Below are 23666 nucleotides of genomic sequence, written 5' to 3'. Positions count from 1 at the left end.
GAATAGAATATAATAGCAGAGTTGGAAGAGACCTTGGAGGTCTTCTAGTCCAACCCCCTGCCTAGGCAGGAAACCCTACACCACTTCAGACAAATGGATATCCAACATCTTTTTAAAAACTTCCATTGTTGGGGCATTCACAACTTCTGGAGGCAAGTAGTTCCACAGATTAACTGTTCCACTGTCATGAAATTTCTCCTCAGTGCTAAGTTGCTTCTCTCCTTGATTAGTTTCCACCCATTGCTTCTTGTTCTACCTTCGGGTGCCTTGGAGAATAGCTTGACTCCCTCTTCTTTGAGGCAACCCCTGAGATATTGGAAGACTTCTATCCTGTCTTCCCTGGTCCTTCTTTTCATTCAACTAGACATACCCAGTTCCTGCAACCGTTCTTCATATATTTTAGCCTCGAGTTGGTTGCTCCTCTCTGCAGTCTTTCCAGAGTCTCCACATCTTTTTTACACCATGGCGACCAAAACTGGATGTCATATTCCAGGTGTGGCCTTACCAAGGCATTACAAAGTGGAATTAATCCTTCACGTGATCTTGATTCTCTCCCTCTGTTGATGCAGCCTAGAACTGTGTTGGCTTTTTTGGCAGCTGCTGCACATGGCTGGCTCATATTTAAATGGTTGTTCACTAGGACTCCAAGATCCCTCTCACAGTCACTACCATTGAGCCAGGTACCACCTAATTTCAGGAGTTAGGTCTCTGTTGAATTGAAAAAAATGCAAATTTAATAAAACAACCTTGGCCTACCCTTAAAACACTCATTCTGTAACCTTTAACAGATCAAAACAGGGCTTCCTAGAACAATTTCTGGACCAATGAATCTCAAATACGCTTTCTAAAAGAATACACCCAATGTTCAGGTCCTGGCACTCCATGGAATTGAAACTGGGCAAATGTAATAAAATAATATCCATCGACCCATAAAACTCTAAATCTGTAACGTTTTCAAGGCCGTTATTTTCAAGGCTGCACTCCCCACCATCCTGATTCTGCTGGGCAAACTGGGAATTTTGGAAATCAATTTCTCCTCAACCCTAAAACATTGAGCAGAAGTGACCATTACATTTTAACACTGATTACGATATTTGAGTGACCCTTATTGATCCATCCATCACTCAACAATATGCCCTCGATGTAAACTAAAAAGTTCAATCAACCTTTATGGACTTCACACATTCTAGAAGTCTTGGATTCCAGGCCCCATGTTGCTTAACCGGTAAGGCGGGGGGGACAGCTGAAAGTGTATATAAAGGGACTCCCTCAGCTCTAAATCGCCATCCTCTGAAGACAATTCACCTTTCCATATTGTGTAATACCTGTAACAGGTATCTGGCAAAAAATCTGAGCTTCCTGCTGTCTCACAAAACCAGAAACTTTTTCAGCCTTTTTTTGGTCAATGTGTCAATGATGCCTTTTCAGCACCTTGGACAGCTACCCTTCCCATCGCATAAGGCAGTGGTTCCCAAACTTGGCAACTTTAAGACTTGTGGACTTCAACTCCAGAATTCTCCAGCCAGCTCTGCTGGCTGGAGAATTCTGGGAGTTGAAGTCCACAAGTCTTAAAGTTGCCAAGTTTGGGAACCACTGGCATAAGGCTCAGGTCCAGCCACAAGGAAGCATCTCCCAACCATCGGTGACATCAATCATGTAGTCAATAAATCTTGGCGACTCTTTAAGATGTCTGGACTTCAACTCCCAGAATTCTGGGAATTGATGTCCGCAACGTCTTCGGATTGCTACGGTTGAGAAAACTGTACGTGAGGGCCTCCCGGTCAAAGAGTTTGTAGTTGCACCTAAATTGGAAGGTAAATTATGTGGAAGCTTCTTGAGACTGACACAAGGACTATCACAGACAAGAGTGGGTCAACCTATTCTCCAAAGCACCTGGAGACAGGACAAGAAACAATGGATGAAAACTAATCAAGGAGAGAAGCAACCGAGAACTAAGGAGAAATTTCCTGACAGGGAGAACAATTAACCAGTGGAACTCCTTGCCTCCAGAAGTTGTGGGTGCTCCATCGCTGGAGGTTTTCAAGAAGAGACTGGCAATTGTGAGGAATGGAGTTGGGTTTCCTGCTTCAGTAGGGGGTTGGACTAGAAGACCTCCAAGGTCCCTTCCAAACTATGATTCTAGGTTCTGTGAGATGTTCCTGTAAGCCCCGAGATGGAGAGGTCCACACAATGCATCAAACCACCTCTTGTTTGGCCTTAGAGGGGTGTTAACAATGAAACTTTGTTCTCAGTTCATTTGTGGGCGAAGGGGGACAGGAACAGTATTCTCAATCGTAATACCCAATTTTTTAAAACTATAGCTTAAAAATGGTCAACATTGGAGGTAGTTCTCAACTTTCAACTGCAATTGAGACCGACATTTCTGTTGCTAAGTGAGTCAGGTTTTTTTAATATGTTTTGCCTGAGTTTACGACCTTTCTTAACACAGCCATTAAGTGAATCACTGCAGTTCTTAAAATAGTAACACGGTTGTTAAGTGAACCCGGCTTCCCCCTTGACTCTGCTTGTCAGAAGGGGGCAGAAGGGGGTCACTGCAACCATCAGAAGCCCATGTCAGTTGCCAAGTGTTTGACTTTTGATAACTCCGATGGTCATCGGTGTGAAAAACAATCCTAAGTCCCTTTTTTGAAGCCCCGTTGTCATTTTGATCGGTCACTAAACAAACTGTTGTAAGTTGAGGCTCAACACTGTGGTGAATAACAGCGGCTGAGGGGAGCGCTGGGAAACGTACGGACGTGAGACAGAGGGGAATAAATATTCATCTAATTTGAATGGGGTTGGCAAGGAAAAAGGATCCGGTTGCTTTTTGAAACCAGATCCCATCCTCCCAGCCAAGATGCAAATCAATTATTTAGCTGGCTCAGGCCATGCAAACTTCCCTCCACTGGTGTGCAAATGAGCCTGCACTCCATGTGTCGGTGCAGGAAAAGGCAGAGCCCCACCCTTGGGGGACAGGTAAGAGAGGATCTGGGCTTCTTGTCAATTCAGGGGGGTGAAATTGCACACCCCCCCCCCCCGAGATTTCTCAGTCTGGAATTCCAGAAGATTTTGGAAGCTGAAACCTGGCAGCTTTGGAAGGCGCCATTCCTAGAAAAAGCCCTTTGGCATCTTTGGGCAAAATTCCCTGCCACCCGAGCAAAAACGGGGGCAGAAGATGGGCTAAGATCAGCAGCTGGCGTTAGTCGCCTAGCCACACAACCGTTTTGGGTGCAGCAGATTCCAAGGGTGAAATCCAGCGATGCTCTTGGCATCTTAAACCACCACATGGCTTTACAGGGAGTCCTCGACTTAGAACCACAGTGGGGTGGGACAAAAAAGACCCCTGATTTCCCCCCAGTGCTGTTGTAACTTCAAATAAAGGAATGCCTGCGGGCAAGGACTGCCTGGCATCCGTTGGAGCCTAAGGTCTTGCCTGCATGCAGTTGGTCTTGTGTGAATGGGGGCCCCAGGGTAGACCTGTTTCAAAGAGGGAGGCAGCCTATCCATCTCGTAAAGGAAGAGGGCAACGTGGTTTCTGAAAGAGGAGCTGGGAAGAGAGAACATTTATTTCAACCTAGAAGGGAATGATTAGGTTCAACAGACTGGCTTCTTTTTTCTACTAGCACTACTCCCCTTGCTACCATCCTACTACTCCTCCTTCTTGTTGTCTTCCTCATCCTCTTTTTCTTCTTCCTCCTCTTCCTCTTCTCCTCCTTCTTCCTTGTCTTTTTCCTCGTCATCTTTTTTCATCTTCTTCCCTCTCCCTCTTTCTCTTCCTCTTCCTCCTATTCTCTTCCCCTTATTCCTCCTATTACTTCCCATTCATTTCCTCCTCCTCCTCCTCTTCCTTCTTTCTCTTCTTCCTCTTAATTTCCCTCCTCCCCCAACTCCCCCCTCCCAGAGATTGCTTCCTGCATAGTGTCAATCAATGCCATCAGGTTTCAAAGAGAGATCCTTGCCACTCTGTCCAGCTCATCCCCGCTTCCTTGCCTTGCTTTTGATGCAACAGATCCAACGTTTCTCTGACAGGAATCCAGAACCACCATCTAGACGTGGATTTGGGAGTCTGGCTGATTCTTGGGTGAAGCAAAGCTGAGAAGAAGACAGCTATCACCATCATGGATCCTTGAAGGACAATCTCACTGAACAATGGGCTTTTCAGCACTTCTCCCATCTTCCCTGGTCTTGAAGGCAAAATGGAAGGACTTGGATCAACTGAATAGGCCCTCTTCAGCGCCCCAGTGAATCCAGAGTGCCCCCATTCTTGTAAGCTGGTTCTCCCTTCCTGGATCAATGATGGGGGGAGTTGTCTGCTTTCCCTTGGTGGAAATCTGGGATGTGACCAGCAAGCCAACATCCTCCAATTCCTTGGAGCTTTCTAGTTTCTCCGAGGGAAAACCTCACTCGGCGTCTCCTTCTTCCAACGGATCTCCTGGTTCTTCAGGATCTGTGGCTGGCATCTTCAAAGAAGAACAGCTGCTGGCTTCATCCTCTCAACAAACTGGCACCAATCCAACATTGAGGAAGACTTCTGGGTTCACTTAGAGGCGGATGACAATGGCCCCAACCTGGTTGCCCTCTGAATCCCTCAACCCAATACTTCAACTTCCCAGAATTCCTCGGTCAAGCAGGGGAATTCTGGGGGTTGAAGTCTGTGTGTCTTATGAGAAAGCCTGCCTTGGACCATTGTTCAGGACTGCAAAGACATTTTCCATATTAGGTAATGGTTTGGGTGATGGTAGGTGGAGAGGGGTTTTATCCCTAAATTAATTAGGAATATCCCTGATATTAAATTAAAATATCAGATTTTTTCCCTTTATTTCTGTTTTGGTAAGAAATGTGGCATTTATGCAGTTTATAAGGATTTTTTTCCTACCACCAGGGGGCAGCATGAACAAATGCTTTAATAATCCTTACTCCCCTTAGTAGCGACTTAATTCCTAATTGGTTTATTAATTAAAATAATTATTCTTAATCCATGCCTTAGTGTCACCAAAGAGCAGAGATCCCAGAAAATGGCGCCATTCACTAAAGAGCTAAACACCTCCTGCTTTTTCATACTGGGACGGAACGTGGGGCTAAAAGTACGCTACGTAGGAAACGGTCGGATAAGAGAGGACATGGAGGCAGTCCTCGACTTACGACCACAAAGGGGAGCAGAATTACCATCGCCAATTACCAATTGTTAAGTGGGACTTGCCCAATTTTATGACTCTTTCCCCCAATGGTTGTTTAGCAAATCACTGGTCATTAAGTGAATCGTGGGGTTGTTAAATGGATCCAGCTTCCTCCATTGACTTTGCTTGCTGGGTGGGGAAGCTGCAGCTGGTAATCATGTGGCCCTGGGTGATGCTGCACGCGGCAGTCGTAAGTTTGAGGAGCGGTTATAAGTCACTTTTTTTAAAGTGTTGTTATGGCTTTCAAGAGCCGCTTAATAGATGGGTGTAAGATTGCCGGCATCCCTTTAAGGAGGCCTGTCCTGTAAGAATGGAATAAAATGATCTCACTTTAATTTGTTTGATTTGGAATCGACTCCCAAATAACAATTATTCTGTACAGAATAAAAGAAAAGACATCAGGAATAGGAGAGTTGGAAGAGACCTTGGAGGTCTTCTAGTCCAACCCCCTGCTCAGGCAGGAAACCCTATACTATTCCAGTCAAATGGAATAACTTAATAACCTCCAGTGTTGGAGCACCCACAACTTCTAGTGGTAAGTTGTTCCACTGATTAATTGTCCTCATTGTCAGGAAATTCCTCCTTAGTTCTCGGTTGCTTCTCTCCTTGATGAGTTTCCACCCATGGCTTCTTGTCCTGCCTTCAACTGCTGTGGTGAATGGGTCTTTGTGGAAGCCCCTGAGATATTGGAAGACTGTTATCATGTCTCCCCTGGTCCTTCTCTTCACTAGACTAGACCAGTGTTTCTCAACCTTGGCAACTTGAAGATGCCCGGACTTCAACTCCCAGAATTCCCCAGCCAGCATTCGCTGGCTGGGGAATTCTGGGAGTTGAAGTCCGGGCATCTTCAAGTAGCCAAGGTTGAGAAACACTGGACTAGACTAGTTCCCTCAACTGTTCATCGTATGGTTTATCCTCCAGTGTCATCTTCGGTTGCTCTTCTCTTTGCAAAGCCTTGCCAAGATCTCCCCATCTGGGTAACTCAGGTGCTACCTTCCGTGGTCAACCAGGATCTTCATCTCAAATGAAGAGTGGAGCACACCAAGCGAAGACCCATCTCAGGCAAACTCCCCCATCTCGGCCCCCAGGGCTTGGAGGCTGGAAGGGACATCAGCCCTGCTCTCCTCTTTCCCTTGTAGAAGACCTCTTGTTTACAATAGCAGGAGCGGAAGCAGAGCAGCTGGTGGGAAGGGAAGGGAGAAGCAAGCTGGGCTGAATCTTAGTGTCCAAGGATCTGGCTCAGAGGGATCCTCTTCCCAGCCTCCCCTTCCACAAGCCCTCTTCCCAGCTGCTGTTCTGTTTGGAGACCCAACTGAGGATTTGCTAATCTTCTTAAGAAGGTTTTGCATAAGCAAATCCAGTGGTTTAACCGCTGGGAAAGGGGCCCAACTGCGTGATCCAAACAACAGCGAAATATTTCAGCGGTTGTAGTCTCCAAACTTGACCAAGAACTTGACCGAGAACTCCAAACTCTTGTCAAGGACTTTAATAGCTCAGGGGTCTTCAACGCCCAGAAATCTGGCTGGGGAATTCTGGGAATTGAAGTCCACAAGTTTTGAAAGTGGCCAAGGTTGGACACCCCTGGTCTAGGCAAACTTCTATGAGGACTCCCTCCCCCACCACCGACATTGAACAAGATGGAAACTTTCGGCCTGTAGCCGAACCTCCAAAGGGAGAGGGAGTGACGACACCTTTACATGCCTGGTGAAGGTGTGTCCTTGGGGGGGGGGGGGTTCCTACTATCATGCCAACAATTGATTTGGCATTTTTGGACGCTGCTTTTATGAACAGCGTGAAGACATGCCCGAACAAGAAAGAATTGCCAGAAGTAAAGATGGCATCATGCATTTTTTTTCCTGATTCCCCCTTCTGCATTTCGACACGTTGCTTCCAACAATTCAGAAGGAAGTTTTGCCCAGGAGCATCTGCAGGAATAAGGTGGCTCCTGGCCATTTCCTCATCAAATCTCAGTTACGAAATTACTCCCTTTCCACTCAGTCCATAAAAAGGAATTATCGCCGAAGTGAAATCCAGCAGGTTCTTTATTTTATTTTATTTATTAATTAGACTTATATACCGCTTCATAGGGCTTTCAGCCCTCTCTAAGCGGTTTAGAGATTTTTTAGCAAATTGAGTCAGCATATCGCCCCCACAGTCTGGGTCCTCATTTCACCCACCTCGGAAGGATAGAAGGCTGAGTCGACCTTGAGCCGGTGAGATTAGAACCGCTGAACTGCAGATAGCAGTCAGCTGAAGTGGCCTGCAGTGCTGCACCCTAACCACTGCGCCACCTCGGGTCTGTTCTGGAGAACCGGTAGCGGAAATTTTGAGTAGTTGAGAGAGCCAGCAGATACCACCTTGCATTTCATTTTTTTTTTTTTCATTTTCCCTTTATTTGTATGCCGCCCTTTTCCCTGGGGGGACAAACAATTTCCAACATAGAGACAATACAACATATTAAAAAAACACAACAGCCACACAATTCGAGTGGGGTTAGAGTCTTAACCCCAGGCCAGCCGGGACAGCCAGGTTTTAAGGGCGGCGCGGAAGGACTGGAGGGTGGTGAGGGTCTGAATCTCCACGGGGAGTTTGTTCCAGAGGGTCGGAGCAGCCACCGAGAAGGCTCTCCTCCGGGTAGTCACCAGTCTGCACTGGCTGGAAGATGGAATTCGGAGGAGGCCTAATCTATGCGATCGTATCGGTCTAGTGGAGGTAATTGGCAGTAGGCGGTCTCTCAAATACCTTTGGCTGGCCCCCGAGTGGAGAGGGAATGGGGTTTTTGCAGTATCCTTCCCCTGCCACGCCCACCAAGCCACGCCCACTGGCAGTTAAAAAAATTGAATTTCATCCCTGGAATTCTGACCTAGGCACCACATCTCCCTATACATCAATAAATAAAACCCAGGAAGAAATCCCTGTAAACAACAGCGGTTCAGCCAGGCAAACTCAACAGGCAGCTATTGTGGCTTGCCTTGACCTGGTCTGGCATGTTGTGTGAATGGGGAGGGGCTCAAAGAAACTGCACCGTGAAGCCAGGAACGTCCTTGTCCTTTGCTGGGGAGAAGATTTCAGTTAAGGCTGCTTCTTCCTGCTCTTTTGTAAGTCCCCGAATTCGGTGGAAAAGAAGCCTCCATCTCAAAATTGTGGATTACCAAACTTGGCATTAATAGGTTGTGCGAATGCAGCCACCCTGCTCTGAAAACTCACAAGGAAACTGCCGGTGATGTTGACATGGCAGGGTGCACTGATGATGCTACCTAGTTGGGTCATGAGACATCTGCAAGAAAACCGCCAAACTCAGAGACCCCCATAATTCAACCATGAGCTACAAACATTATCTTCTATCATTTAGAACCACATTTCAGCAAACCCTGGTTTAGCACTCTGCCAAACCTTTCTAGGTTTGTCTGCTGCACCACACCAGAATAAGCCCTCATTGATGGTTTGGCTGTCAGTTTCCACCCCACTGGGGCTAGGTCAGCCCCCCCAAAAAACCCCCAGTGCTTAAAGATAAAGATTCCCCTCGCACATATGTGCTAGTCGTTCCTGACTCTAGGGGGCGATGGTGCTCATCTCCGTTTCAAAGCCGAAGAGCCAGCGCTGTCCGAAGACATCTCCGTGGTCATGTGGCCGGCATGACTCAACGCCGAAGGCTCACAGGACGCTGTTACCTTCCTACCAAAGGTGGTTCCTATTTTTCTACTTGCATTCTTTTACATGCTTTCGAACTGCTAGGTTGGCAGAAGCTGGGACAAGTCATGGGAGCTCACTCAGTTACGCAGCGCTAGGGATTTGAACCACCAAACTTTCTGATCGACATGCTCAGCATCTTAGCCACTGAGCCACCATGTCCCATCTTCTCAGTGGTTAGGGTGGTAATATAACCCCAATTTTAATCACCCAGAAGGCCCCTTGGAGGTCTTCTAGTCCAACCCCCTGCTCAAAAGCAGGAAGCTCTAGTCTCTACCATTTCAGACACATTATTTCCACCCATTGCTTCTTGTCCTGCCCTCGGGTGCTTTGGAGGATACTTTGACTCCCTCTTCTTTGGGGCAACCCCTGAGATATTGGAAGATGCTATCATGTCTCCCCTAATCCTTCTTTTCATTCAACCAGACATCCCCAGTTCCTGCAACCGTTCTTCGTATGTTCTAGCCTCCAGTCCCCTAATCATCTTTGTTGCTCTTCTCTGCACTCTTTCCAGAGTCTTCACATCTTTTAAAATAAGGGAAGCGAAAGTGGCCGGCTTGGGTGGCAAGTGGCGGCGAGGCGTGGGGCTTGTGTGTAGAGGAGGGCTCAGGGCTGATCTCCCTCAGCGCATCCTCCACCCCTTTCCTGAACCGCCACCCTATATAGTCCGTGCAGAGGGCGCTGGCGGCGCAGTCTCCCCTCCGGCGGTGCCAAAATGATGCAAAACGAGGTTTTCGGCTCTTTCGCGTTTTTCGCCACGCTTCTCATCCTGAAGATGTACGCCGTGGCGATCCTGACGGGGCAAGTCAGGCTCCGGAGGAAGGTAAGCCGGAAACGGCGGCTCGGGACGGGCAGCGGCGAAAGGCGGTTTGCTTTCCTTGCGAAATCTTTGGGGAGAGGAGACAAATCCCCGGCTGCGGGGAATCGCTTGGACCCCAACCGCCCACCGGCCTCCGCCCCGCTCGCGCCCACCTGCTTTTTTGGAGGCGCAGGAGGGAACCCCCATTGGGGTGTTCTGGTTTCTTGGAAGCTGGTATTGGGGGGGGGGGGGTGTTCCCGAGCCCATGATCCCCAGCCTAGGAGGGCGACGCTTTTACCCGAAGGCTCAGCGGAAGGAACGTTTGAGGCTTTCCAAATGTGGGGACTGTTAGGGAAATATTGTTTTAGGATCCCATCTGGGTCGCTCAGCGGGACGGGAGGCTCGAGCTATCCGGAGCCCATCCTCAGGGAATTGTGTGCTGCTCTGTGTGTGGTGTTTCTAGGCTGGCTGTTGTGTGAAGCTTTTGAGAGGCAGATTGGGGCGCGGATGCTGGCTAGTAAATGGTTGTGGTCTTTATATGGTGGCTTAGCCCGCTCTCTGAAAAGCCCAAGGCACAGAGAGAGGTTTGCAGGGGGGGGTGGGGGGGCTCCAGGATAAACCTCTGCTCCCCCTTGACCGACCCAGATTGGATCCTGCAACATCATCAAGTATATTTCCCTCCCTTCATGAATATTGTTCTAGCACATTAATTAGGAATGCGCGATTAAAGGGAAAACATGATTAGATACCTGGAGAAAACTGGAATGTTAGATACCTTTGCCACTTTGTTATTTATAATAGATGATAGACCGATCTGGGTGTCATCACTTTTCATAAGTCTGAAACCGTTCTTGGAAAGTATTATAGGCTGGCTTTATGGGGGGATATCTTAGAAGTTTGTCTCTTTGGGGCAAAGTATTGTTGTGTCCAGCATGACACAGGCTTTAAAAGTTAAGACAATGTTGTTGTTTTTTACACTGAGTAAGAGGAGTATTTGAATTTTTTTAATTGTATGCATAAAACTTCTAATGCAGGAAAAAGTAGTGCTAATGTCATTGAAAGAAAAAACTGGATGTATTTTGGTTTAAAAGACCTGAGGTTTTTTAAAGAAATCCATGCGATGCCCATTGGATTTGATGCAAAATCAATGTAGCCCTCAAGCTTATCATTAAACCAGATCATATAAGAGGATATAAATACAGAGACCCAGTTCCTGTACCTATTGAAAAACTGCACTTTTATTCCTTAAAAGGATACCGCAGGCTCTTTCCACTTACTTAAATTCCTGTCTTTGCAACTTCAATAGAATTAAATATTTATGTGAGGTGCCCAATTCCATTTGATGAGAATTACGGCTCCACATTATAATCCTCAGCTGTAATATTCTAAAATGGGATTTTTGTGTGTAAATGAATTGAAGTTAGAGCCAAGATCGCACAGCCTTCCTTATTTCTAAGAATGCCAGCACATAAAAGAAATATAATAGCTTTTTTTTTTTTTAAACATTGTGTTTGGGGATTAAACAGAAGGCCAGGTGCACAACTCCATGGCACACCCGACCGAAAGATTGTGTCATTTTAAAAACTTGTTCATGCTTGGATTTTAGCATAGAGGAATCTGTATTCTCCTGATTAAAAGGGGTATTTGGCATTTAGAATAGAATAACAGAGTTGGAAGGGATCTTGGAGGTCTTCTAGTCCAGTGTTTCCCAACCTTGTCAACTTGAAGATGTCCGGACTTCAACTCCCAGAATTCCCCAGCCAGCATTCGCTGGCTGGGGAATTCTGGGAGTTGAAGTCCGGACATCTTCAAGTTGACAAGGTTGGGAAACACCGTTCTAGTTCAACCCCTGCTTAGGCAGGAAACCCTACACCACTTCAGACAAATGGATTCCGCATTTGATGCGGAAATGTCTAAATCTTGATTGCTCTGGAGCTCCAGTGATGGATGGTTCTGGTGGCAGCTTCTATTCCACCAGTTAATTGTTCTCACTATCAAGAAATTCCTCCTTAGTTCTAAGTTGCTTCTCTCCTTGATTAGTTTCCATCCATTGCTTCTTGTTCTGCCTTCAGGTGCTTTGGAGAATAGCTTGAGCCCCTGTTCCTTGTGGCAGCCCCACAAATATTGGAAGACTGCCCTCATGTCACCCCTAATCCAAAAAAGCCACACAACAATTAGGTTTTATTAAATGCATAGAGTGAAGCCGTCTTTTTTAGCCACCTTAAGAGGGATGGACTTCAACTCCCAGAATTCCCCAGAATGTAACCGTTTTTTAAAACTCTTGTGCAACATTGACGTCATCTTAGCTCCAGTATTACATTGAAACCTGACCACCAAGATTTTCCTACTATGATGCCAAAATAAAAGAGTGACATCATTGGTGGCGTAATGGGATTTTTCTTCCATTGGGGACATTGCACAACATTTCAAATTTGGGTTTTTTTTATTTTTTAAGTGTTGAAACCCGGGAAAAGCGTGTAAGATTTGAAGGTTGCCAAAAAGGAAGCCGATAACCGTTCCCAGCAAGAGAAACAAGCAGCCAAAAAATACCCCCCCCCAACTCTTTTCAGGATTCATAATCCATGAAGGTCTTAAAAGCAGACAGCTTTTTTCTGTGTGTGTGCTAACCATCTTCCCGGTTTGTTCGCATTTTCAAAATAGTTTTGTTTTGCAAATTTGATTTTTTGGGGCATCTCCCTCTTGTGTCACCAAATTTAATTTGTGTTTGATTAGTTCTTTTTTCTCCTTTATTTTTGATTCTTGTGGGGGGGGTTCTTTGCAGCCCCATTTCCAATTCTTTTAAGTTCTTTCTCTAATGGTTCTTGTTTTTGTCTCTTTTCCTAGTTTTTCCTTGCCAAATATGCTATTGCCAACCGTCTTGTAAAAGCTTTTGTAGTATCCCATAAATTTTGTAACGATGCTCCTTCTTTCTTATTTACTTCTTAGAAAAGTTTCAATTCTCTTTCTGTCATTTTTAAATCTTCTTTATCTTTCACTATTCTTTGATTCATTGACCAGCTCTTTTTCTTTTTTGGCCCTTTCCATGTTATTTTTATTGGGTTGTGATCCGCCCAGATGTTTGTCATTATTTCAATCTGTTCTGTGTCTCTTCCCAATTCTTGGGTTGACCAAATCATATCTATCCTTGACCATGATTTGTGGGGGGTTTGAATAATATGTAAATTGTTCGTTTCCTATATTCCTTTCTCTCCATACATCTTTCAGGCTCAATTCCTGCACCAGGAAGCATTCTTTTTTTAAAAAATTCTTGTTCCATTGTGTTATTCGTGTGCCGCCCTTAGTTTCCTTGTGTTTCTTCTCTCTTCCTACTTTACTTCTTTCTTGTTCTATTTGTTCTCTTTCCTATCTTCTTCTTTGTTCTCTTTCTTCCTCCCTGTTTTCAACTGACCGTTCTTGACTTCTACTCTCTGGTTCCTCTTTACTTTCTTGTTCTTCCTCAGCGGTGAAATGATGTTCAAAGAACCGATGTGCTTTCTCGGCTGTGTCTATTTTATATCTTTTATCCAGCCAGGTAATCATCACTCCCTCTGGTGTGAGCCATCTGAACATTACATTCTACCTTATTAGTTGTTGTGTAAAGGAACTGATATTCCCTTCTCTGGTCTCTCACTATTTTCGGGATTAAATCTCTCCTCCTTATGGTCCAGCTTTCACAGCCATCCTTTGCAACTGGGGAAACCATCACCTTGAATAGACACACTTTTGTTGGCAGGATGACATCTCTGCTTTTTAGGATGCCGTCTAGGTTTGCCATCTATTTGCCATGGAGGGTGGTAGATCATTTCTGTTGGTCTTTCCCAAAAAGCTGGATCAACTTCCCTCAAGGATTATGGTTTCATTGGTGGTCCTTCACCCTGCAGAGGCTGGGCTGATATTTCTCAACCTTGGGATTTGAAAATGGCTGGACTTGAATTCCAGAGTTCCCCAGAGAGAGCATCCTTTAGTATGTCCTAATCTCAATTCCAGAATTCCCCAGGGAACATGTGCAAACAGGTTGCCTAAAAAGACTCTTAATGCTGCTTCTCACAATGCCAAGTGAGGCCCTGCCTAGGCCAGCTGGGGAACATGGGACTTGTATTCTAGCTTGCTCTAGAGCCGTGTTGGGGAACCTCCAGGCCAGGGGTTGGCAGCCTTAAAAACTCAAAAGAGCCACAAAGGTCCTAACCGGAAGTCGTCATTCCCCCACCATAGAGTCTCCTCCTAGCGCAGTGACCTTTTTCCTTTTACCGACCGGTGACAGGGAGCCACAGCAGAGGGATGAAAGAGCCACATGTGGCTCCAGAGCTGCAGGTTGCCAACCCCTGCTCCAGGCAGAAGAGCCACGCCTTCCCCGGGTGTTAACAGGGATGTTTAGCCTTGATGAGACATTAAATTTTTTACTGGATGGGGAGAGGCCACTCGGAGAAGATCAGACAATGGAGGTTGCTTGTCTCTTTCCCGATTCACCACTTACTACGTGTAGGATGTGAATGGAGATTCTTAGTCACCCAGGTCGTAGTTGTTCCAAAGGTGCGGTTTTTTTAAAAATCAGAAGGCAACTGGGGTCTTTTGAGGAAGAAGAAGATAGTTTGCTTCTCAACCAAGAAGCGCCAGCAGTTGTGACTGGCTGAATGCTCTCCTTGGATGTTCATTGTCTTCTTCTTCTGTCCTTTCCAGGCTTTTGCCAATCCCGAGGACGCGCTCAAACATGGTGGCTTGGAGTTCCACAGAGAAGATCCCTATGTGCAGAGATGTCTCAGGTAAGTCCTCTTGAGGATCAGCCATGGTCAGCTCAGCAAGGTAGACCAGACGAAGAAACAGGCACCGTGTAGGGCTACAACTACTTTGATTAGAATAGCTCTAGTGACAGAACATTGCAAGCTGAGTAGGCTTCTCTCCCCTCCTGTCTCTCCTCTCCTCTTTTCTTCTTCCTCCTTTCTCCTCCCCTCTCTGTCCTCTTCTCCTCGCTCCTCTCTTCTCTCCTTCTTCTTGCTCCTCTCTTCTCCTCGCTCCTCTCTTCTCTCCTTCTTCTTGCTCCTCTCTTCTTCTTCTGGCTCCTCTCTTCCTCTCGCTCCTCTCTTCTCTCTTCTTCTTCTTGCTCCTCCTCGTTCCTGTCCCTCCTCCTCTCTTCTCTTCTCCTCCCTCTCCTCCTCCTCCTCCTCCTCTCTCCTCTTCTTTTTCTTCCAGCATGTCTCCACTGTGCCATGGATCTGTGTTTCCTTGGGGGAAGGATTCTTCTTACCCCCATCATCAAATTAACCAAGGATAATATGGCCAATCAATTCTATCAAGCCATTTTGACCTTCTAGCAAGACTTTGCTCTAAGCTCATAGGTGGTTTATCTAGGCTGGGGCTCCATTGTAGCTTGTCTGCTGTGGTTTAAGGCAGGACTGAGACCCCCCTAAGGGCTGTGGATGCCCCCCAAATCTTTTGAGAAGGTCTCCAGATCCTCCCCCCCCCAATCGCTGGAACGGTGTCCCGTCTTTTCAAAGCAAAAATTTGCGTGCCAGACAGGCAGTTTATCTTATCACCTAATAAACTTTGATTTATCCTATTTTTAAAAAGAGCAGAAGGGCTTTGCAAAGAGATGTGATTAATTTTGCAATCTCCTTCCTGCTGATTAAACGGGCCCACTTATATTCCCTTAGAGTGATTTTTTTTTCTGTTATTTATTCAACCCCGGCTAGAAACGCCAGAGGCCCCCGATGTAAAAACATCCTGCCTTGTGCAATTCCAGACTTGTAAACCTCTCCTTCTTTCCTGAGCGAGGCTGGCGATGACAAGCGTGGTCTGAAAAGGAATGTTAAGACTCAAGTGCCAAGGACCGACGGGCGTTGAGTTCACAAAGCATGCAACCCAGGTTAACAAAGCATTTTTCTGGCCTTCTTCACCTGGTTATTCAGCAGGACATAAGTTTCTTTTATACCCAGGTGGCATTTCATGTTCTTTTGTAAAAATGCTTAGGAAATAGGGCCTAGCTGGGAAAACTGCCTCTCCTTCTTCAGCCCCCATTTACGGTTTGTTGCAAAATAAAGAATAGCAAGTTAGCAAGTTAGAATGCAGAAGAACAGAGTCGGAAGGGACTTCGAAGGTCTTCTAGTCCAATCCCCTGCCTAGGCAGGAAACCCTACACCACTTCAGACAAATGGTTATCCAACCTCTTCTTAATAACTTAATAACGTGTTGGGGCATTCACAACTTCTGGAGGCAAGTTGTTCCACCGATTAATTGTTCTCACTGTCAAAAAGTTTCTCCTTAGTTCCAGATTGCTTCTCTCTTTGATTAGTTTCCACCCATTGCTTCTTGTTCTGCCTTCTGGTGCTTGACTCCCTCTTCTTAGTCACATCCTGTCCCTCTGTTGATGCAGCCTAGGATGGCGTTGGCTTTTTTGGGCTGCTGCCGCACACGGCTGGCTCCCTATATCTCTACATTTGGTTTTTTTTCTTTGCCTAAGTGGGAACTTTAAACCTTTCAATCCTCCATCAGGGGGATACTCTTGATTTCTCCAGGCCAGAGAAAGGAATTTGATTGTGGGAGGAAGCAACCCTTGTTTATTTAACTTTTGAAAGTGTTATTCCTCCTCCTCCTCCTGTCTTCTCTGATCTTATTTCAGCAGTCGTAAAAAAGAAATACTGTTTGTTCCAGCGTAGGAACTCCGGAGAAAGCAACTGGAGCTTTGGGGAAGATTTACAACATATTGTTTGCTTTGGGCTTAAAAGTTGGCTACAGATTGTAAGAAAAAGAAAAAAAATGTGGATAGGAAGGATTTTTCAGCTTGGCTTAGTTTGCAAGGAACGCGGCCTCCACGGCCTCCTCGGCCTGCCTGGCATTTATGGCCCATTTGTTTTGCAAAGTTTGAGGGAGCCTGATGGAAATAGAAATACCTTTTAAATTTAAGCTTTGTTGCTGTTCAGTGAATTGGCGATAATTAATGGGATTCCTTCCAGCGGGTTTAATTGTGTTTTCTGCAGCCTGGCAAGTTTGGTTGGGTGGGGGGGGGAGGGGGAATGGCAAACCCTGGGAACTCGGATCTCTTTCAAAGCATCATAGAGCCAAAGGGCTGGAAGGCACCTTGGAGGTCCTCTAGTCCAACCCAGGCACAAGGCAGGAGGCTTCGTACCATCTCAAATGAATGATTGCCCAAACTTTTCTTTAAAACCTCCAGGGATGGAGCACCCACAACTTCTAGTGGCAAGCTGTTCCACTGGTTAATTGTTCTCAGTGTCAGGAAATTCCTCCTTAATTCTAGATTGAATCTCCCTTTAATAATCTTCCCGCCATTGTTTCTTGTAAAGACCTTTTCATTTTTAGTTGGATGAAAAGAAGGGCCGGGGGGAACACGATAGCAGTGCCCCAATATTTGAGGGGCTGCCACAAAGAAGAGGGAGCCAACCTGTTCTCCAAAGGTTGGACAAGAAGCAACAGATTCGAAACTCAGCAAGGATAGAAGCAACCTAGAATAAAGGAGAAATTTCCTGACAATTAACCAGCGGGCCGACTTGCCCCCAGAAGTTGTGAATGCTCCATCACTGGAGGTTTTCAAGAGAAGATTGGACAAACTTTTGTCTAAAATGGTACATAGGGTCTCCTGCTTGAGCAGGGGGTTGGACTAGAAGACCTCCAAGGCCCCTTCCAACTCTGCCATTCTGTTATTCATTGGACTCTAGTACAGTTTGTCCTCAACTTACAACAATTCATTTAGTGACTGTTCAAAGTGACAACAGCATTGAAACATGTGGCTGTTGGCCATTTTCCACGGTTGGAGCCTCCCCGTGGTCATCTGATCAAAATTGGGATGCCTGGCAACTGGCTCATATTTGCCACAGCCGGTGATGATGGAGGAGAATGGGTGAAGGAGGCTCCTTCACCCCCTGGTCCTTCCAAAGATTCTCAGAGGAATCAAGAGAAGGGGCAGGAACTGAATGGCTGCCCATCAGGAAAAAGAGAAAGTTGAGGTAGACAATTTAATGACCCAAATCCAACGTGACCCGTCAAAACCGTGGAGGACAAAATCGCGCTCGACGAAAGCGCGCATTTGACGTCATCACAGCGCGACGAAAAAAATTAAAAATTGAAATAAAAATTAAATTAAAGCAAGCCGATTCACATAAAGGTAAGGGTTAGGGTTAGGGTTAGAGCGTTAGGGTTACGTTTAGCGTTAGGTTAACGGTTAGGTTTAGGGTTAGATTTAGGGTTAGGTTAGGGGTTAGGTTTAGGGTTAGGTTTAGGGTTAGGTTTGGGGGGGTTAGGGTAAGGTTTTCGCTTTATTTTTACATTCTTCAATCACAGCGCGATGTTTTCGTCGCGCTGTGATGACGTCAAATGCGCGCTTTCGTCGAGCGCGATTTTTTCCTCCGCGGTTTTGTGGTGGAACCAAATCCAAAGGCTTTGGGGAAGTGATCGGATTGTTCTCCTTCTATATTTTTGATGTGTTACGGGTTTTCCTTTCTTACAGCCTCTGTGTAACCCAAGGAGAACTTGTTGTAACTCATTCCTTCCTCCCCAGTACTTCCTCCCTGCCTTGCGGGCAAAAGAATGATTTACACCCTGAATTTCCTAGCCAAAGAGGGCAGAGTTTCTCTAAGGTATAATACCTAGGCAAGAAATCTCTCAATTGGGTCATCAAAAGGTTAATCTTCAACAACACCAACAAAATAGCTCCGTCTGAGTCGTGTTTATGCCCTGGGCTGGAATATGGGCAGGAAGTAGCTGAAGTCGGGTCGTGCCTTGGGTCATAACCTTGTCTTGTTTATATAATCTCCCATTAACAACTTTGGGAGGTGGCCAAAGTTGGGTGAGTACATGAATGAGACCCACAGGAAATGGCTGAAGAGCACCACTGTGGTAGCCACACACCTTTTGTGCCCCTTGGCGAATGGGGGAGGTAGGGATGGAATCCAGCTGTGCGTGTTATTCCATGCAGACGTGAGGTCTTTTGAGCCCTTCCCTTGAAGTTGAATCTAGAGAATTGAGGAGATTCTTTTGACCGTTAAGTCATTCTTGAAGATGAGGCTCCTGGCCAACTCTACATTTCCGCTGGTAAACAAAGCCCATTTCAGAGGGATTTCTAGTTCCCGAGGCGCCATTCAAGGGGATTTATTGGGTGTTTATCTGGCTGGCTGACTGAGTGTCCATCTGTCTTGCAAATAACACAACGAATTACAGATGTGGGTATTTGCCTGAGAAGCCATGAGCTGCAGAGAGGCTGATGTGAAAGGCCCAGCTGTGACTTCTGGGAAGGATTTGCGTGGCTGATATTGTAGAGGGAGGGTCTGCAAAGACCCTTTGAACGTTCCCTGGAAGTTGTGAGGGAGGAAAGTACAGGCAATGTTGACTTACAACCATTTCGTTTAGTGACTGTTTGAAATTACAGCGGACTTGAAGGAAGTGGCTTACGAAACCAGTTTTCACATTTTTTGACTGTTGCAGCATTTTAATATATAAAATGAGAGTAAACTCCACTCCCTTGTTAGCTCATTTGGCAATGAAACGTCTGCAAGAAAACAATCCTGCTCAGAGAGAACCAAAGATCCTTCATTTCAACCCGAGTTGCAAATATTATTTATGCGAATGGTCATTAGGCAAATGGATGCAAGTTGAGGGCTGACTTAACAGAAGAACAGAATTGGAAGGGATCTTGAAGGTCTTCTAGTCCAACCCTCTGCTTAAGCAGGAAACCCTACACCATTTCAGACAAATGGCTATCCAGCATCTTCTTTAAGACTTCCAGTGTTGGAGCATTCACAACCTCTGGAGGCAACTTCTGTTCCACTGATTAATTGTTCTCACTGTCAGGAAATTTCTCCTTAGTTCTAAGTTGCTTCTCTCCTTGATTAGTTTCCACCCATTGCTTCTTGTCCTTCTCTAACCTGTACAATCCTTGCTCTTTGTGGTTGGCTGTCTTCCTTAAATCACGATTGCCCAAACCACGGCTGTGCCGAATGTGTGAACCCAATTAGAGAAATGGGCTGCAGGCTACAATCCTCCAGTTAGGTGCCAGGTTTCTTTAGGACTGTGGCTGACTCAGGTTACATGGGATTTTCCACCAGCCAAGACAAAGATGAAATCAAAGTTTGCTTTTAAGATGTTTGTCATTATTATAATTTTTTTGCAAAACCAGCCAACCGTAATCCTGGGAAACGGCTTCCTCTGTGCCTTGTTTTTGCTCTCAGATTCCTGGCAAAACATTGTGAAATTATTGGACGATGTTCATTGTAATTATCTAGCAGGTTACCTGTTCTTTCCTTCTTCCTTCTTCCTTCTTCTTCTTCTTCTTCTTCTTCTTCTTCTTCTTCTTCTTCTTCTTCTTCTTCTTCTTCTTCTTCTTCTTCTTCTTCTTCTTCTTCTCCTCCTCCTCCTCCTCCTCCTCCTCCTTCTCCTTCTCCTTCTCCTCCTGTTTCTCCTTGGTCTTTTAATTCTTCTTCTCTTATTTTTTCTTCTTCTCTTCTTGTTTTTCCCATTCTTCTTCTTCTATTTCTCCTTCGTTTTCATCTTCTAATTCTACTTCTCCTGCTGTTGTTTCTTCTTCTTCTTCTTCTTCTTCTTCTTCTTCTTCTTCTTCTTCTTCTTCTTCTTCTTCTTCTTCTTCTTCTTCTTCTTCTTCTCCTCCTCCTCCTCCTCCTCCTTCTGATGTGATTAAATGTTATTTAAGTCAGTCAGGAGGCTGGGTTGGGAACTCCACAAGGGAATTCATTCGCTGAAGAATTGTACTGGAATGCCGGATCTGTTCCTTTTGCAAAGCTTAAATTTTAAAGAGAAGTTTGGCATTTCACTAGTTGACTAAAACCGGAGAACAGAATTAATCTTCTCCCAGCACATGAATAGAAATACCCTAAATGTATAAATGATTGTGACTGATGCTAAAACTGTATAAGGAGATATTGAAAAATGGAAGAGTGAAGGATGGAACGTTGATTTAACTAAGGAAACATGAACAGCAAAATACGTCTTTGAATATCATAGCGATATGAAAGTTAAAATAGGGATAGAAAATAACGGGGTAAAATAATAATTATTAATATTAATATGTTAAGATAGACAAGAGGACGGTTCAGAAAGGAAGGGTGATCATAAAAGACATGTATAAAGAATATGAAACAATGGAAATGAAATGTAATATTTAGGAATAATAAGACTATCTTTATGTCTACTGAAATGTATGTTGCCCAGTTTCCACACCAGTCGCACGTTGACATGTATAAAGAGTATAAAAAATTAAAATTTGATTGAATTTAAAAAAAAATGAATTTCTCTCCCAGGTCTGAATTTCTAAATATCTGAAGATAGCCAAGAGGCCTCTTCTCAGTTTTTGGTCCTCCAGATCAGTGTTTCTCAACCTTGGCAACTTGAAGATGTCCGGACTTCAACTCCCAGAATTCCCCAGCCAGCATTCGCGTATAAACAATTCAGTGTCTAGGACAGTGTTTCTCAACCTTGGCCACTTGAAGATGTCCGGACTTCAACTCCCAGAATTCCCCAGCCAGCATTCGCGTATAAACAATTCAGTGTCTAGGACAGTGTTTCTCAACCTTGGCCACTTGAAGATGTCCGGACTTCAACTCCCAGAATTCCCCAGCCAGCATTCGCGTATAAACAATTCAGTGTCTAGGACAGTGTTTCTCAACCTTGGCCACTTGAAGATGTCCGGACTTCAACTCCCAGAATTCCCCAGCCAGCATTCGCTGGCTGGGGAATTCTGGGAGTTGAAGTCCGGACATCTTCAAGTTGCTAAGGTTGAGAAACACTGCTCTAGATTGAAAGACAAGGTCCTTCAACTGTCCTCAGAAATCATGTCCTTGGGTCTACGTACCGTCTCTGACAGCCTCCTCTGAACCTGTGGAGATTCTCCGTCATCCACCAGATCACGGTTGTCCCAAAGGTGCTTTTCCAAGAGGCCACTGGACACCTTTGTTTTGACTTGAAGTTTTGCTTCTCATCCAAGAAGCTTCTCCCATTCATCATTCTTCAGTTTAGAACCAAGGAAGCTTCTTGGATGAGAAGGGAAACATCTTCAAGCCAAAACGAAGATGTCCAGTGGCCTCTTGAAAAAGCGTCTTTGGGACTCCTCTGAATCTGCTCTCACCTGTCCATCTTCTTCTGGAACTCCATTGTTGTGGTCTGCCAGCAGAGTCAGACAGTGAGGAGGTTGGGGAGGAACCTGGGCCAGTCCTGGAGTCTGGGGAAGGCTCGGATGATGAGGGCTCTGTGTCGGAGTCAGAGAGAGGGCCAGGGCCGTCTGACAGTTATCAGCTGCCTTCAGAGTCAGACATCAGTGAGGCAGAAGAACAGCTGGAGCCTGTTCCCAGTGTGTGCATGCGCAGAGCTGCCAGGAGAAAACTCACAAAACAGGGTCAATTTCAGAGTAGTTCGTTCAGTCGTTAGATTCATTTCAGGAGTGTGAAGATCTGTCCGTGAATCTCAGAGACTCTGTGCAAAGCCTTTTCTTGCGCTGCACCTCATTTGGGAAATATTGACATGGCAGCTTTCCAAGCTAGATAAGGTCGGTGGTCCTAAATACTCCTTTGAAAGGCTGTTTGCCAGGCCTTGGCTGAAGGTGAAAGAATCCACATTTGTTTAATAAAAGGGGTTTTGTCTGACCAGGATTCTGCTTCGTGCTTTTTGGGGAAGCCGAGGTCAGAACACCCATAATAGCCTACAGAAGCCCAGTTGAGTCTTCCCGATGTTGGGTCTAAAGGACTAAGCGTGATCATGTCCTTCTTCTGTGTCCTTCTCTTGTCTCCAGGGTTCATCGCAACGACATGGAGACCATCTTCCCGTTTCTCTTCATCGGGGCCGTCTATAGCTTCCTGCATCCCAGCCCAGTGGTGGCTCGGATCCACTTTCTGATCTTCTTCCTCGGCCGGATGCTTCACACCGTGGCCTACCTCCTCCCGCTGAGACCTCCCACCCGCTCCGTGGCCTACAGCGTGGCTCAGATCCCGTGTTTCTCCATGGCTTTGCAGATCCTCGTTTCAGTGATCCGGCATTAGCGGCCGTCGTCCCCAGTGGCTCCTGCATGATATTAAGTAGAGGGCGTGAAGGGAGAGCAAGAGTCCAAAGAGAAGAAATCAAGGCTTCACCCTATGGCTGAGTTATCCTGAACTCCTTCCGGCTTCTCTCTCTCTCTCTCTCTTTCTCGGGAGAAAAAGGCGACAATGGATGGACTTCTTATCTCCTGCTTGTAAGGCGTGGAGGATAACTTTGCAATCTCCAGGTTTGCTTTGGAGGAATTTACGGTGTGGGCAAGCCAGAAACATCACAACTTCGGTTCATGTGAGGGACCCTTTCCCTGCATCAGTTGAAGGATGAAATCCATTCTCCTCTAGAGAGGGCCCCCTCACTGCAGCTGAAGCCTCTCGGGGTCTGCCCTTCCCAGCGATGAGGTGTTCAGAGTCCAGCGTGGGTTGAGTTATGGACACGTCTCTTCACCTCCACATGGTTTGTAATGGAACAAATAAAAATAAAAATTAAAAGGTGTTTGCACTGCTGGCCTTTTGCATCCCCAAGCTCTCTTCAATAAGCTTTGCAGTTGGGGGAGCGAATAGAATAGAATAAATAGAATAGAAAAATAAATAGAAAATAAAATAGCGAATGGAATAGAATTAGAATACAATACAATACGATATGATACAATACAATAGCAGAGTTGGAAGGGACCTTGGAGGTCTTCTAGTCCAACCCCTTGCTTAGGCAGGAAACCCTAAACCGTTTTAGACAAATGGTTATTCAACATCTTCTTAAAGACTTCCAGTGTTGGAGCAACTTCTGGAGGCAAGTTATCCCACTGGTTAATTGTTCTCACTCTCGTGAAATTTCTCCTTAGTTCTAAGTTGCTTCTCTCCTTGATTAGTTTCCACCCATTGCTCCTTGTCCTGCCCTTAGATGCTTTGGAGAACAGCTTGACTCCCTCTTTTGGGGGGCAGACCCTCAAATATTGGAACATTCCTATCATGTCTCCCCTGGTCCTTCTTTTCTATTAAACTAGACCTACCCAGTTCCTG

General features: G+C 45.7%; 1 protein-coding gene across 1 annotated transcript; it reads left to right on the top strand.

Moving 5' to 3' along the window:
- The first annotated feature begins 9509 nt into the window (after nucleotides 1-9509).
- Nucleotides 9510-23142, top strand: PTGES (prostaglandin E synthase). Its single transcript, XM_087704912.1, has 3 exons — nucleotides 9510-9690; nucleotides 14344-14426; nucleotides 22409-23142. Exons 1-3 carry the CDS (start codon nucleotides 9583-9585, stop codon nucleotides 22653-22655), a joined length of 438 nt encoding a protein of 145 aa, XP_087561038.1. The 5' UTR covers nucleotides 9510-9582; the 3' UTR covers nucleotides 22656-23142.
- Nucleotides 23143-23666: the final 524 nt, after the last annotated feature.

Source organism: Thamnophis sirtalis, unplaced genomic scaffold (assembly GCF_051295495.1).
Source record: "Thamnophis sirtalis isolate CommonGarterSnake01/CBP01778 unplaced genomic scaffold, rThaSir2_p1.2 scaffold_2, whole genome shotgun sequence".
NCBI lineage: Eukaryota > Metazoa > Chordata > Lepidosauria > Squamata > Natricidae > Thamnophis > Thamnophis sirtalis.
This window is presented reverse-complemented; position numbering and strand designations above follow the sequence as displayed.